We start from the raw sequence: 15,707 nt of genomic DNA, 5'->3' as shown, positions 1-15,707 counted from the left end.
CTTGTACCAGTAAGGTGGAACATGTGTGGTGTTAAATAAAGCCGGTTCCTCAGGATTGTTGCCATTTCAGCATACCAATATTAAATGCTGTAACAATTTTATGAACACACTGCTGAAATTAACTGAATGCAGTACTGGAATACTCATGTGTTGTGTTCATTACATCAAAACAAACAGTGGATATATTTTGTACAGAGTTAAAATAATTTGCTTGCCTTTTCTGTTACAGGTTTCTAAACTCCACACATCACAAATATTTGCTGAAATATATAAAACCTATGATAGAGTAGTATGACAACAGATCGGGTAAGGAATAAAGAACAGGACATGCTCTTATAGAAAAATAAAACCGGGCGGTATGACGTATTAATCCCCCAAAATTGCTTATTTTCCCATAACAGCATGTCCTGAAGTGTTTTATTCCTTTTATAGCACAGCAAATTGCCAATATCATACTTTTATCCACATTTAATACAAATACACAGGTGATTCTAGAAAATCGTGTGCGCCGATTATTGAGAAATAGTCCGAATCTCCCGATAATCACCTCGAGTGACTCGGCAAAATGGTGGCCAATCACTTCGTCACCGTAAAGCTAGTATCTCACTGGGCTGCGACAGCTTGCGACAAATTGCGAACGTCATTCGTGAGAGAGTTTCAAAAGTGTCTTGAAACATTCGCAGGGCTTCTCAATTTCCTCGCATGAGTCGCAAAGTGTCGCTCCTTCATCGCTGAAATTTTGAACATCTCATCTCATTATCTCTAGCTGCTTTATCCTTCTACAGGGTCACAGGCAAGCTGGAGCCTATCACAGCTGACTACGGGCGAAAGGCGGGGTACACCCTGGACAAGTCGCCAGGTCATCACAGGGCTGACACATAGACACAGACAACCATTCACACTCACATTCACACCTACGGTCAATTTAGAGTCACCAGTTAACCTAACCTGCATGTCTTTGGACTGTGGGGGAAACCGGAGCACCCGGAGGAAACCCACGTGGAGAACATGCAAACTCCGCACAGAAAGGCCCTCGCCGGCCACGGGGCTCGAACCCGGACCTTCTTGCTGTGAGGCGACGACGTTAACCACTACACCACCGTGCCGCCCAATTTTGAACATGTTCAAAAAATTTGTGCGACAAAATTTCTCTCAAAATAGCCGCAAATGCGTCGCTGGTGCTGCAAATGTGTCGCTGGTGTCGCAAACCCTTCTCAAGTCAGTTTCCATGAGGCTTCCTCTACTTCCCTGCCTGCAGAGGGAAAGCCGGGCTGCGACAGCCTGCGACTAGGTGGAGACACAACAATTGCGGTAAAATATGCGAATATCAATTCAGTGTGATTCCAAGTGAAAATTGTCGCTAATTCGCATATTTTATCACAATTGTTGTGTCTCCAACTAGTTGCAGGCTGTCGCAGCCCAGTGAGATACTACCCTTAGTGAGGAAGAATTACAAATTACGAAAGAAAATGCTGTTCCTGAAAGCACTGAAGATGCTACGAAGTTTGGTTTAAAACTATACAAAAGGTAAGGTGGGATTGTGATTTATTTAATCCATTTCAAAGTAAAGTTTTTATGTGACTCGGCGTGGATAAGTGACAAGTCTGGGCCGCGCCTTTATTACATTTGCATGCCGCTTTTGAAGTTTGAAATAAATTTTTTTAAATACAATTAAAAAAAAAAAAATCATCCATGTATTTATACTAAAACAATTATCCGCCTCAGGCTCAATGAATAATAACCTCAACTTCGTCTTGGTTATTATCTCATCTCATCTCATTATCTCTAGCCGCTTTATCCTTCTACAGGGTCGCAGGCAAGCTGGAGCCTATCCCAGCTGACTACGGGCGAAAGGCGGGGTACACCCTGGACACGTCGCCAGGTCATCACAGGGCTGACACATAGACACAGACAACCATTCACACTCACATTCACACCTACGGTCAATTTAGAGTCACCAGTTAACCTAACCTGCATGTCTTTGGACTGTGGGGGAAACCGGAGCACCCGGAGGAAACCCACGCGGACACGGGGAGAACATGCAAACTCCGCACAGAAAGGCCCTCGCCGGCTCCGGGGCTCGAACCCAGGACCTTCTTGCTGTGAGGCGACAGCGCTAACCACTACACCACCGTGCCGCCCACGTCTTGGTTATTATTTCACCGATATTTGCTTCGTCTTCGGTGAATAATTGTTAAATAGTCATGTTTAAACGTCGTGGTGCAAAACAGCCGTCTGCACGCTGTTTGGCACTGGAGACTCCTTCCTAAAACATGAAATAAACATCTCACATCAAACCTCATCATGTTAACAAGTCAGCATGTTTTTTAAAATTCCTTTCTAAAAATGTTGAATTAGGCCAAGTTCTAATATATTAGAATGAATGTATTAATATCAAACTGCGATTTGCTTCATAGCTAGTACTATATTTCTGAGCTGCTGTTATAGAAATTTCAAATTAAACAAACACCTTCTAACCAATCAGATTCGAGAATTCAACAGCGCGGTGGTCTAATAATCTCATCTCATCTTATTATCTCTAGCCGCTTTATCCTGTTCTACAGGGTCGCAGGCAAGCTGGAGCCTATCCCAGCTGACTATACGGGCGAAAGGCTGGGTACACCCTGGACAAGTCGCCAGGTCATCACAGGGCTGACACATAGACACAGACAACCATTCACACTCACACCTACGGTCAATTTAGAGTCACCAGTTAACCTAACCTGCATGTCTTTGGACTGTGGGGGGAAACCGGAGCACCCGGAGGAAACACACGCGGACACGGGGAGAACATGCAAACTCTGCACAGAAAGGTCCTTGCCAGCCACGGGGCTCGAACCCGGACCTTCTTGCTGTGAGGCGACATCGCTAACCACTACACCACCGTGCCGCCCTGGTGTAATAATCAATAAATAGTAACATAATTGTTACTGATTGACAATACCGCAAGTTGGCCTAGTGGTTAGCGTGTCTGCCTTTCAACTGGGAGGTTGGGAGTTCTACTTGTGGTTGGGTCATACCAAAGAGCATTATCAAAATGGTACCTACAAAATTGCATGCCACAATACAGATGTGAGTGCGGAGTCAAACTCTCATGGTTACCAGAGGACTAGACCCTCATTGTAACCCTAGCTATATAATAGGCGAGAGGCCAAGGGCTAATGAAATGGAGATTGCACCGCTCAAGGGCCTTGTTAGTACTGGGACAGGAGACTGCCTGGGAAGACCAGGTCCTGGCATGGGAAGGGACTTCAGACTTTTACTACTGGACAATAAGCAACAAATTATGAAAATAAATAAAGTAAGATTATGTTCTAATGTATTTAATTTGGTCATCTTAACAATTAAAAAAAAAAAACCTCATTACTATCTAGAAAAATAATTAATCTATAAAACTCATTATGATAAATATTCACAATTATTACTGTGACCAATGACAGATTAAGGCCTCTGAGAATCATAATTAAAATATGACGGGGCAGAGATTTCTTTACATCATGAAACAAATTTTGAATAAATATCTTTATGATAAATTTTTATTTCTGCGAAAAATGGAGGATTCACAAATCTTAAATAACTTCGATGACGCGGTTATACAATAATTGCAATCTGGACACATTGTCTTTTTTTTGGCTCTGCAAAGACCTCCGTTTTATGCGTGATGAGACCACTGGCTACTGAGTTGCTTATCATTTCAACATAACTTCCTCATAGCCAAGGAACTCAATTAAAACAACAAACAAGTGTTCATACACCTCAAGTCTGAAACAAACAAACAAACACACACATATACATTTTATATATACACACTACCGTTCAAAAGTTTGGGGTCACCCAGACAATTTTGTGTTTTCCATGAAAAGTCACACTTTTATTTACCACCATAAGTTGTAAAATGAATAGAAAATATAGTCGAGACATTTTTCTGGCCGCGGCACGGTGGTGTAGTGGTTAGCGCTGTTGCCTCACAGCAAGAAGGTCCTGGGTTCGAGCCCCGGGGCCGGCGAGGGCCTTTCTGTGTGGAGTTTGCATGTTCTCCCCGTGTCCGCGTGGGTTTCCTCCGGGTGCTCCGGTTTCCCCCACAGTCCAAAGACATGCAGGTTAGGTTAACTGATGACTCTAAATTGACCGTGAGTGTGAATGGTTGTCTGTGTCTATGTGTCAGCCCTGTGATGACCTGGCGACTTGTCCAGGGTGTACCCCGCCTTTCGCCCGTAGTCAGCTGGGATAGGCTCCGGCTTGCCTGCGACCCTGTAGAAGGATAAAGCGGCTAGAGATAATGAGATGAGATGAGATTTTTCTGGCCATTTTGAGCATTTAATCGACCCCACAAATGTGATGCTCCAGAAACTCAGTCTGCTCAAAGGAAGGTCAGTTTTATAGCTTCTCTAAAGAGCTCAACTGTTTTCAGCTGTGCTAACATGATCGTACAAGGGTTTTCTAATCATCCATTAGCCTTCTGAGGCAATGAGCAAACACATTGTACCATTAGAACACTGGAGTGAGAGTTGCTGGAAATGGGCCTCTATACACCTATGGAGATATTGCACCAAAAACCACACATTTGCAGCGAGAATAGTCATTTACCACATTAGCAATGTATAGAGTGGATTTCTGATTAGTTTACAGTGATCTTCATTGAAAAGAACAGTGCTTTTCTTTCAAAAATAAGGACATTTCAAAGTGACCCCAAACTTTTGAACGGTTGTGTGTGTATATACACACACACACTTTGCCACCAAGTTCATAACACCTCTTATGTACAGAACAGGGCCCGCTCACTCACATCCGGTGGGTTTTAAGAAATGTTTATAGTTCTCCCACAGTCTGAACTCTGGGTTCGATTAGCTGAGGTATGCAGCTAATGGCTGGTTGTCTGGCTTTTTTTTTCCCGAGGAAACCCTGAGTGGACGCAACATGTCCAGTCTCTACACCCTGAGGCTCAAATTCTCTGTTTGCCATCAAGTTGAAAAACTGGGTCAGGATAAATCCCAATAGACATCGGGAACCTCCAATTGTGCACACAAACTCATCACATAAGACTCTGACTCAGTGCTGGTCATGGCGCCATGGATTATTCACAAAACTTTAACTTTCCTGTGTGTTATATTGCTCTCGGATTACTGAAAGTATGTACAAGGAGTTTATACCGTAGCTCACTGAAAAACAGGGTTTTTTTTTCTTGTGCGTACATGTATGAATATATAATTGTGTGAATATGCTATTCTTTTAGTAATCAGGACTGAAACAAAAGCTATTCAGGTTGAATATGGGCCCAGACTAACATAATAACTATCTTCTTATAACTAAACAACTCTCAATGGGATATTTGGCAAGTGTTACGTGGATAATATTGATGGGTAATATTAAATACACTATATCTATCCACTGTCAGTAAAATATCGAACTTTATTTGAAAGGATTAATTTAAAATATATTACTCAATGGCTGAGAAAAAGGAAAAGAGAAGCAAAGTGACAATAACAAATATATTTGTACATTTACAACTATGAGAAAAACACAGGTAATATATTTTAAATCCAACCAGATTTCTTTTTATTCTCAAGCCTTGTGGGTGAAAAGGTGTAAACTGAATGGCCAACAGCACATCCTGTGCCGTACATATTTACAAGTCAAATCTTGTAGATAAGAGCTCGTTGAGACTGCACTTGTTTGACGAAGTCAGCATTATGTAGTACACACATCTTTACCAGAAAAAAAGGAGTCTAAAAACGCACAAAATGCTTCCTATTGCCACACGTACAGTAAAGAGAAGTGGTCTTACACAACTGCTAACTGACTACTCTTCAACACCATTGGTGGTTGGCCAAAAACACAAACTAGACTATGCCAAGCTTCTCTACATTAGCATGAATAGAGTTCGATGCTAAGCACAGAGCCGTAGGAAAGAAAAAACAAAACAAAAAAAAACATCTTTTGTTTTTAAGCAAGTAACTTGGCATGAATTGACTGCTATTGTTACCAAGCACAACCTGTTTTTATTTCAATAGCGAATCCTGTCAGCACAAGACAAACGAGACTATAGTTTCGACTGCTGCATCACACAGTTCCTGGACTACTCATAAATATATATATATTACGCTGCTTTTGCACTATGGTCAGGCAAAAACACTGCGTAATCTGTCAGACTGGCTTCCCTGCATTGACATACTTTCTAATGTTTGCGCTAACGTGCCATCAATTCCTCTGTCTCAGCCGCCGGTCACTTCCATTGTAATCTCCAGGGAGTCTCAATACGACAGCTCATGCTATTACTGCACTGAAGCTAAGAGCTTGGACTTTGTGTGTTTATCCCTTCTGGATAATACATTGCTACTGTTCAAATCTGAAGTACATCTGGAGCAGAAATCCCAAGTGCTATAAGAAGGGTTTTATTGTGAGCTTGGGTCTTGTCCCATTTTAATTACACCCTTGTAAGAGCATCGGGAGTTCTTAATAACATACAAGAGTAGGCTTTTATGTTTACGAAGCATTAATTAATTATAATAAAATGGTTGCTATGTTTAAATAAGTTCATTTAAGAACACAGATAGCCGCTTCTGAAGGAACAGGAGTGGGATCAGACTATACGAATTCAGCCACATTTTGATGCGATTTTGTCATGGCTGAAATTTCCAGCGTCTGGGCCGCATATGAAAATCAGGAACGGCAAACAGGCTTTGTAGTGTGACATAACCAAAGAACAGCGACATGGAATCTGGGACGCTCCAGGACACCCTGATGAAAGTCTAGCATCTCAAATTTTTGTTGTATTTTCTCGACTAGTTTGACAGCTCCTATGACACGTTCCTTCTGTAGTTTTGTGACTCTCCTCCCTGACAACACGCAAGGATGTAAACAATGATTTGTGGTCAGGGTCAAAACTTGTCATGTTGTCACTCTCTCGACCAAGACATGGCAAGAATTTATGGCATTATGATTGCCTAATCTGACATAGCGACCATCAGAAAGACAAAAATATTGTGTGGTATGATCCCAGCATTAAAGGGGAACTGAAGGCAAATTTATCATCATCAAAATTCTATTTCTCATTTTATTAAATATAGGAATGCATGTTTGATAGCTATTTTGTCACTGCTATAGCAAGTTATGAGTGGTTGAAATATGCTATGTAATATATCAGTCCATATGTCAAAGCAATGGCCATAAACGAGATTCATTGACACCTGTGCGAGACATCGTAGGACGGAAGTAAAACGTACAGCGGAAATCAAAATAGCCAACCCTGTGTCCGAAATTGCTCACTTGTTCACTACTCCCTATATAGGGAATTACTATATAGAGGACTATATAGTGAGCTCATTGGTAAAATGGGGGGGGGGGGGGGGGGGGGGGGGCACCTGCTTTCGGACACTACTCCGTTGTGCTGGTATTTACTTCGTTACTGTCGCACAATTAAAATGTGCCAGATCAGTCGGCTGGTGGGTTTTCAAAATATATACATGCATGCGTTTTTGTGATAAATCCATATTATACTGAGTGCATTTCCCACATTAATAAATACAAAATACCTGCATCTTTCAGTTTTTTAAATCAAGGCTGAATACTTTCTTCTTTGCCACTGCCTTTTATTAAGTCAAATTTGAGACTTTTAATTTGATTTCTTTCAGCACGACTGCAAAAAAAAGACACGCGCGCACTCTTTCGAATGCTGATGTAATCAAGCTGGAAGTTTTGTTTGTTTTGATAGCAATCAGGAAAGTTTGAAAAAAGTAGGCAGTAATTGTCATTTAAACTCGTTTTTGTGCAATATTTCATTTGGAAAACAGTTTTCAAAATGGCGGCACTGACACCTGGCTGACACTTGACGTTTCGAAGTCTTGCACAAGTCTGGCGAAGATCGTGCGGATAAGCGACGCCTGCTGTGGACCAAACGAACTAAATTCAACACGGCTAAAAACCGAATAGGCCAATAAGTATAATATTTAATTGCAATTAGTTGCCAATACGAGTCACGATATAAGGTTACTAAAACCGAAAACGTAATTGAATAACACGTTAATTAAGAAATAAAGAAAGTATAAAAATTACTTCAGCTCTCCTTTAAGCTCCACCCACAGTACTGTGCATGACTGGATCTGGAGCCTGACACCCCAGCTTCTCAAGGGTCATTTAAGAAAATTTGTCTACAAACACTCTTCATAAGATTAGATGACACCAAAAACCAAAGTACACATCCATGTTATATAAAATGTTAATTACTATATCAAAAGGTTTATAAACTCTAAGGCAGTTCTTAGGCAAAAGGAAAAAACTAGGCGTATTAATGGGAATGTAAAAAAGTGTGGAGGTGAAAAATACTGCACAATTATAAAATATTTGTGTTTGTCACAAGTATAGCAGTGTTTTTAGGTCCATTTTGTATGTACCTTAAAAGTACACGATATCCTCTTATATGTATAGTTGTGATACCTTATAGTGCAAACCCAGGTGACCATCATTTGTACCCTTAAAGTTTATAGGGATGCATCAACGTATGTTCACTGTCCACTTTATCAGAAACATCTGTAGGCCTCTTTATTCATGCAGTTATCCAAAACGTAGCCTGGTCCCTTTCTGATCTTCAATAATCCAGGTTTGGTAAACCTGTACCCACTATTGCTTCAGATTGCTGTTCTTGGCAACAGGAGCAGAGTCTGATATGGTCTTCTGAGGTTGTCAAACCTTGAGGAAAATGGGTTAGGTGTTGTGCTTTCTAGGGGTGTTCACAAGGCACATATTTGCATCGCTGCTGCACCGATGTATTTTGTTGCGATATATCTTACACCGGTGTAAATTTTGTGGAGCGTTCACACGTCACAAACCTGCTTACTAGAGAGAAGCGTGTTAGCACCGGTGCAGCCCCACTTGCGTTCACACGGCAGTTTTTGTGACCGTGCTATACGATAGTAATAATGCGGAAATGAAATATGCGCATGCGTGAAAATCTACTTCCTTTTCCCGGTTGTCATGGCATCACCAAGCGCCGGGAAAACAACGTGGATGAAGACACCAGTGTTGCCAGATACTGCTGACGTTTTCCAGCCCAAAATATGTTCAAATCCGCCAAAATGCACTTAAAACCGCCCAATCTGGCAACACTGGAAGACACGCAGTTCTGTTGTTGTTGATATTCGCCATTTTGGAAGCGCAAAATACCAGGATGCAAATTATGCAATGCCCGTATGTAATCAACTCTCCTCACGCGTAGCGAGTCTACCCCTGTAGCGTTCAGACGTCCCATTTTATATCGGTGCTTCCCCGCAAACTAGCATTTACTCCAGAGTAAATTTCTTAAACCACCTCCCAAGCAGGGTTAGATTTGCACCGGTTTAAGCAGCTTTCAGGGTCTACACCGGTATAACTTTGTACCATGTGAACGCTCTACCGGGGCAGCCCCGGTGCTACACCGGAGTAAAAGTTGCTGTGTGAACACCCCTTCTGAGATGCTTTTCTACTCACCATGGTTGCAAAGAGTGGTTATTTGAATGACCTATCCTTCCTGGAAGTTCAAACCATTCTGTCCATTCTCGTCTTATCTCTCTCATCAACAAGGCACAGAACTGCTCACTAGATGTTTTTTGCACCGTTCTTTGTAAACTCCAGAGACTGTTGTGTGTGAAAATCCCAAGAGATCAGCAGTTTCTGAAATACTTAAACCAGTCCATCTGGCACCAACAACCATCCTATAGTCAAAGTCCATGAGATCATCATATTTCTTCCCTATTCTGATGTTTGACATGAATGTTAACTGTAGGTCTTCACCTGATTTTACGCACTGCGCTGATGTCACATAATTGGCTGACTGCATGAATATTTTGAACACGTATTCCTAATGAAATGGACGGCGAGTGCATCTACAGTATACAGCACTGGCCTGAAACACTTGACTGGATCAGATCTGATCTATGAGAATCATAAATGCATGTGATATGGGCTGACATGACATGACACAGATCTCAAACACGTAAACACAGGATTCAGTGTTGCCATCACTTTTCTGAGGCTTTCGCTCAACTCCATTAGGCTACATAGAGAAGGCTCAATTACTTAGAGGATGCCAGCATCAGATCAGTATTGGGTATCAGCTGATAATTAAAACTCAAGTACTGTGGAAAAAGTGGGATAGGCTCATCCTTGAAGGTAGAGTGCATTTTAAATAACACTCACGACACGGTTGATGTCTTACTCCTATATCCTCAGTACAAATTAAGAAGATGGTTCAAATGTGATTTGTGACCATGGCAAAATTGTTGGTGCCATACGGGTTGGCTTGAATATTTCTAGAAGTGCTGATCTACAAGGATTTTAATGCACAACTCAGAATGAAGAAAAAACATCCACTGAATGGCAGTTCTGCAGATGGAAATGCCTTATTTGATAAGAGGTCAACGGAGAATGACTAGGCTGATTCAAATTGGGGATGGCGTAGTGGTTAGCACTCTTGCCTCACAGCAAGAAGCTTTTGGGTTCAAACCTCATGGCCGACTGGCACCTTTCTGTGTGCAGTTCGCATTTTCTCCCCATGCCTGTACGGGGTTTATCCAGGTACTCAGGTTTCCTCCCACAGGCCAAAGACACGTGGCTTCGGTCAACTGGCTACTCTAAAGCTGTGTTCACATATATACCAGTACGATAGTGGTATAACTGTATCGATACAAAGTATACCGGTACAATTTAGTGCATCTGTCCACACTAGCGAGAAATGTTTGCAGTTTTCTTTCACGGTAGTTGAAATGCGCGTGCGCGAAATGTTTCCGTGGTTACCGAGTAACTTCCTTCCGAGAATATGGCGGATGAAACAACGCGTGTGTGCTTTTTGTTGTCAATGTACAGTCTGTATTTCTGGTGGTCATTTATTCAGTCGAATCATATAAAACGCGCGAGGCAGTTGAAAAGAAACAAAGAAAACGAATCTCTGTTCTTCACTATTTTATTCAGCGAAGACATCGATTGAGGTGTGTGACTTTGCGCATGCACATTATATTTGTATCGATACAGAGCTGCTTCATCTGTCCACACTACAGCGAAGCGCTACAGTACCGATACTGTACCGGTACGAAACCCATACATTTGTGGGTTTCGTACCGATACAGGTATACCGCTACAGTACCGGTATAGTTGCCAGTGTGGACAGGTGTTGCGGTACGAAAGTAGTATCGTATCAGTACAAAATCCCTAGTGTGGACAGGGTATAACTTGCCCATAGGTGTGAACGTTTGTTTGTTTCTGTGTTAACCTAGCAACAGATTGGTGACCTGCCCAGTGTGTACCCACCCTCTCGCCTGAAGTCAGCTGGGATTGGCTCCAGCTTCCCCTGTGGCCCTGACTGATCAGTGATATAGATAATGAATGGATGATTCAAGCTGACAGAAAGGCTACCATAACCCACATAACCACCCTGTACAACTGTGGTGAGCAGAAAAGCATTTCAGAATGCACAACATGTCAAACCTTGAGGCGGATGGACTACAACAGCAGGAGACCATTTCGCTTTCCACATCTGTCAGCCAAGAACAGAAAGCTGAGCCTGAAATGGGAACAGACTCACCAAAACTGGACAGATGAAGACTGGAAAAACGCAACCTGGTCTGATGAATCTCACAGATGGTAGGGTCAGAATTTGGCACCAACAGCATGAATCCATGGAACCAACTGCTATGTGCGAACAGTCCAAGCTGGTGGAGGTGGTATAATGGTGTGGGGAATGTTTTCTTGGCACACTTTGGGCCAAGAAAATACACCACTTTTGTCTATGCTCACCAAAACTGGACACCACAAAAACATTGATCACGTCACATTCAGCCTTGGATTTATGAACAAACAAACAAACAAATAAACAACAAGCCGCTATCTCTGCACATTTCAGCAAACCTACATTTCCATTGCTATCAAATGTAAATATTTGATGAAATGCATCATGGCCACTTGGTCTAAGCTTACAGTTCTGTTTCGACATAAAAACAAAACAAGGCTGCATAAGGTAACTCTGTATGGATGCTATAGCTATACATGACTGGGACATGCATCATCCATCCATCCATTATCTGTAGCCGCTTATCCTGTTCTACACCCTGGACAAGTCGACAGGTTATCGCAGGGCTGACACACAGAGACAAACAACCATTCACACACACACACACACACACACACCTACGATCAATTTAGAGTCACCAGTTAACCTAACCTGCATGTCTTTGGACTGTGGGGGAAACCGGAACACCCGGAGGAAACCCACACAGACACGGGGAGAACATGCAAACTCCGCACAGAAAGGCTTGAACCCAGGACCTTCTTGCTGTGAGGTGACCGTGCTAACCACTACACCACCGTGCTGCCCAACATGCATCATCCATCCATCCATCCATCCATTATCTGTAGCTGCTTAGCCTGTTCTACAGGGTCGCGGGCAAGCTGGAGCCTATCCCAGCTGACTATGGGCGAGAGGCGGGGTACACCCTGGACAAGTCGCCAGGTCATCGCAGGGCTGACACATAGACACAGACAACCATTTCACACTCACATTCACACCTACGGTCAATTTAGAGCCACCAGTTAACCTAACCTGCATGTCTTTGGACTGTGGGGGAAACCGGAGCACCCGGAGGAAACCCACGGGGAGAACATGCAAACTCCACACAGAAAGGCCCTCGAACCCAGGACCTTCTTGCTGTGAGGTGACAGTTCTAACCACTACACCACCCGACATGCATCATATACCGTACATTCGAAAACCTGTTAGCAGGAAGATAATTTAGATGTGTATTTATTTCCATTCCATGCTAGTGTTTTTCTCATCTCATCTCATTATCTCTAGCCGCTTTATCCTGTTCTACAGGGTCACAGGCAAGCTGGAGCCTATCCCAGCTGACTACGGGCGAAAGGCGGGGTACACCCTGGACAAGTCGCCAGGTCATCACAGGGCTGACACACAGACAACCATTCACACTCACATTCACACCTACGCTCAATTTAGAGTCACCAGTTAACCTAACCTGCATGTCTTTGGACTGTGGGGGAAACCGGAGCACCCGGAGGAAACCCACGGGGAGAACATGCAAACTCCACACAGAAAGGCCCTCGAATCCAGGACCTTCTTGCTGTGAGGTGACAATTCTAACCACTACACCACCCGACATGCATCATATACCGTACATTCGAAAACCTGTTAGCAGGAAGATAATTTAGATGTGTATTTATTTCCATTCCATGCTAGTGTTTTCAACATAGATAAAACCCATACCTACATCTATGTCAAGACTTCCCACTTGGGTAGTAGATATAGTGTTACCCTTTTCCAGGAAGCAGGGTGAGGGACTTCTGAGCTGGTGGAGCAGCAACAACAGGATGGCTAGTTTACTGTTTTTGACTGTTGTACAAATCTCATCCTCCAACACACACACACACACACACACACCCCATTTCCGCAATGTATCAGACTTGTAACTGTCTGGACTTGATTGACTGATCTAATGTAGCCATTCCTCGGCCCACATGTATTGTATTGACAAACCATTAAACGAATCCCTTGTTTGAAAGAAATGTTTACCCTTTAGCAAGCGGAAACTATTCGAGCTATGCAGTCCTGTAGAGAAGACTCTTCACTTACGTGGTCTGAATTCCTGTCGGTCTGTAGTGTTGCCCGAGAAGACATGGTCCCCTGAGAGCCTTCAACTTCGACACTTTATTTATTTATTCCTTCTGGGTAGAAAATGGAGCCTGGCAAAGAAAATCCGCCGTCATTTGGCCTTCTGCATCTCCTGTTCTGTTCTGTTCTGTTCGAGAAGCGAAATCAATCAGAAGCCCAGTGCGGTGCTCCAAAGCAACCAGAATGGGCTTGGCTCGAAGGCTCTCACTCACTCTCTCCCTCTCTCTTTCTATTTTCTGCTCCAAAACACGTATTTTCTCAAATAATCCTCATGTTTACTTGCTCAATGCCTTAACACCAAACACAATGGTGGATTTATAATAATAATAATAATAATAATAATAAATAAAACCCCAGACTGAGACTAAAGTTCTGCCCTGTTTGGCCCTGATCTCTGCATCAGTGTAACTGGTAAAATATCCCTTACAGTGTTTCCATATTCTCATAAAACCCTCTCACACACACACACACACTGCTTCCCTTTACAAAAGAGCTGTTCAGCCTGCACTCTGTTCCTCTTTAAAAGCTTCTGGTTGTTGTTTTTTTTTGTCACAGACGAGTGTCTTTTAGTTCCCATGTAAACATGCTGCCTTTCAAACAGGCTCCCTCTCTGTACATTTCCAGGAAAAACAAACAAAAAAATCAATGAATCAATCTTTTAAAAGAGATCCAGAAAGAGCAGCCTACAGACGGAACACACACACACACACTGATGTCTTTCACCCTTTTAATCCCTCGCATTAGAATAAAGATTTTAAACAAAGGCGAGAAATGAGAGCAGACACAGAGATGCCTTTCCCAACATCCTTCTCTCAGAGTAATAATACTAATAATAAAAATAATAAATTAGGCAGCTGTTCCTACAATTTTCTTCCTCAAAAAAAAAAAAAAAAGCAGCGTGTCACACAGCAGCATCGAGGAAGGACGTCAGGAGGGAGAATGGGGCTGGGCTGTGGTTAAACACACACACGCACAGCTTCTTAAAGAGACAATTCGTTCTTTCATTCACACACTACACAAGCCCAACTAGGCCGTCTCATAAACCCAGCTAGCAATAAAGTACCCCTGGATATGTCAGTTTATGTTTACAATGAGCAGGAAATGATTTCAAACCCATGTCTTCATTAAAAAAATACCCGCATTTATTATGAATATGCAATTTGGAAACGCCCCTAAAGTCCTCCTGCTTTCCCACATAACTAACCAGCTAACTTAGCTAAACTGTCCCACATTTGATTTGTTCCTGAATGGGATTTCAATATCTAAGTCTGATGTACTGTAGTCTTCGCAATTTATTTAACAGTTAGCCAATCCTGTCAACCATAACAATAGAGGCTCCAACTCAACCGCTTTAGGGAACATTTAGAAAATCCTCCCGACCTCCCGCTGACAACATAAAAATCTCCTGCCCGCTCTTACTACACATGATTAGTTAAAAAAATATATAACTTGATACATTTATGTTGAAGAAAATTAATAGTTGACTTTCCGCGTGTCTGGCATTGTATGGGTGGACTCAAGTGTGTACCCCGCAGTATATGCCGATTCCCCGGTCGGTACACCAATCGGCGTAACGGGGGGATTGGAGTGAATGCCGGAGGCATGCACGCGCAGATCAAGTGCGCATATGAATTGAGCGGAATTTGGTCCCCGCCGCGGGGTACACACTTGAGCCCACCTAATGTCTTAGCAGTTACCGATAAAGCATACAGATGGTGCTATTAATTATACATGCGAGAGAATGAGAAAACCCGTGACACTCAACCATTTTATTTGTTTTTTTGCGTCTGCATTCCTCGCCTGCTCGGCTTTAACTTTATATTCTTTTGAATGAGATAATGAAACAAAGTTCTGTTGGTGGAAATGGCGAAAGTCAAACTACGAAGAAAAAATATCAGAAAATCACCAAGATAAAGTTCGGATCACCCGTCGCGATGGTCGCCAGGGACGAATGGCGGACTATTTTGGACGGCAGCAAGACGACCCTATATCTGACAAGGTTAGATCACCAGACCAGATGTTAGATTCTAACGAACTTGTCTGACTTTTTTTGTCTGAC

The 15,707-nt window shown here is 42.6% G+C and overlaps 1 protein-coding gene across 3 annotated transcripts in view; it reads right to left on the bottom strand.

Moving 5' to 3' along the window:
• The window catches only part of mark4b (MAP/microtubule affinity-regulating kinase 4b), a 102,378-nt gene extending 87,814 nt beyond the window's left edge, over nucleotides 1-14,564 (bottom strand). For 2 of the 3 annotated variants that reach the window (XM_060943936.1, XM_060943937.1), the window contains exon 1: nucleotides 13,610-14,563. In XM_060943936.1, the coding sequence (XP_060799919.1) occupies nucleotides 13,610-13,654 (45 nt within the window). In that variant the 5' untranslated portion in view covers nucleotides 13,655-14,563. Of the gene's footprint in view, nucleotides 1-13,609 lie in introns of all 3 variants that reach the window. The other variant, XM_060943938.1, reaches the window with a different exon arrangement.
• Between the last annotated feature and the right edge of the window lie 1,143 nt (nucleotides 14,565-15,707).

This window comes from Neoarius graeffei, chromosome 17, assembly GCF_027579695.1.
Source record: "Neoarius graeffei isolate fNeoGra1 chromosome 17, fNeoGra1.pri, whole genome shotgun sequence".
In the NCBI taxonomy this organism is placed as follows: Eukaryota; Metazoa; Chordata; class Actinopteri; order Siluriformes; family Ariidae; genus Neoarius; species Neoarius graeffei.
Note: the sequence above shows the minus strand (reverse complement) of the source record. Positions and strands in the feature narration are given on the sequence as shown.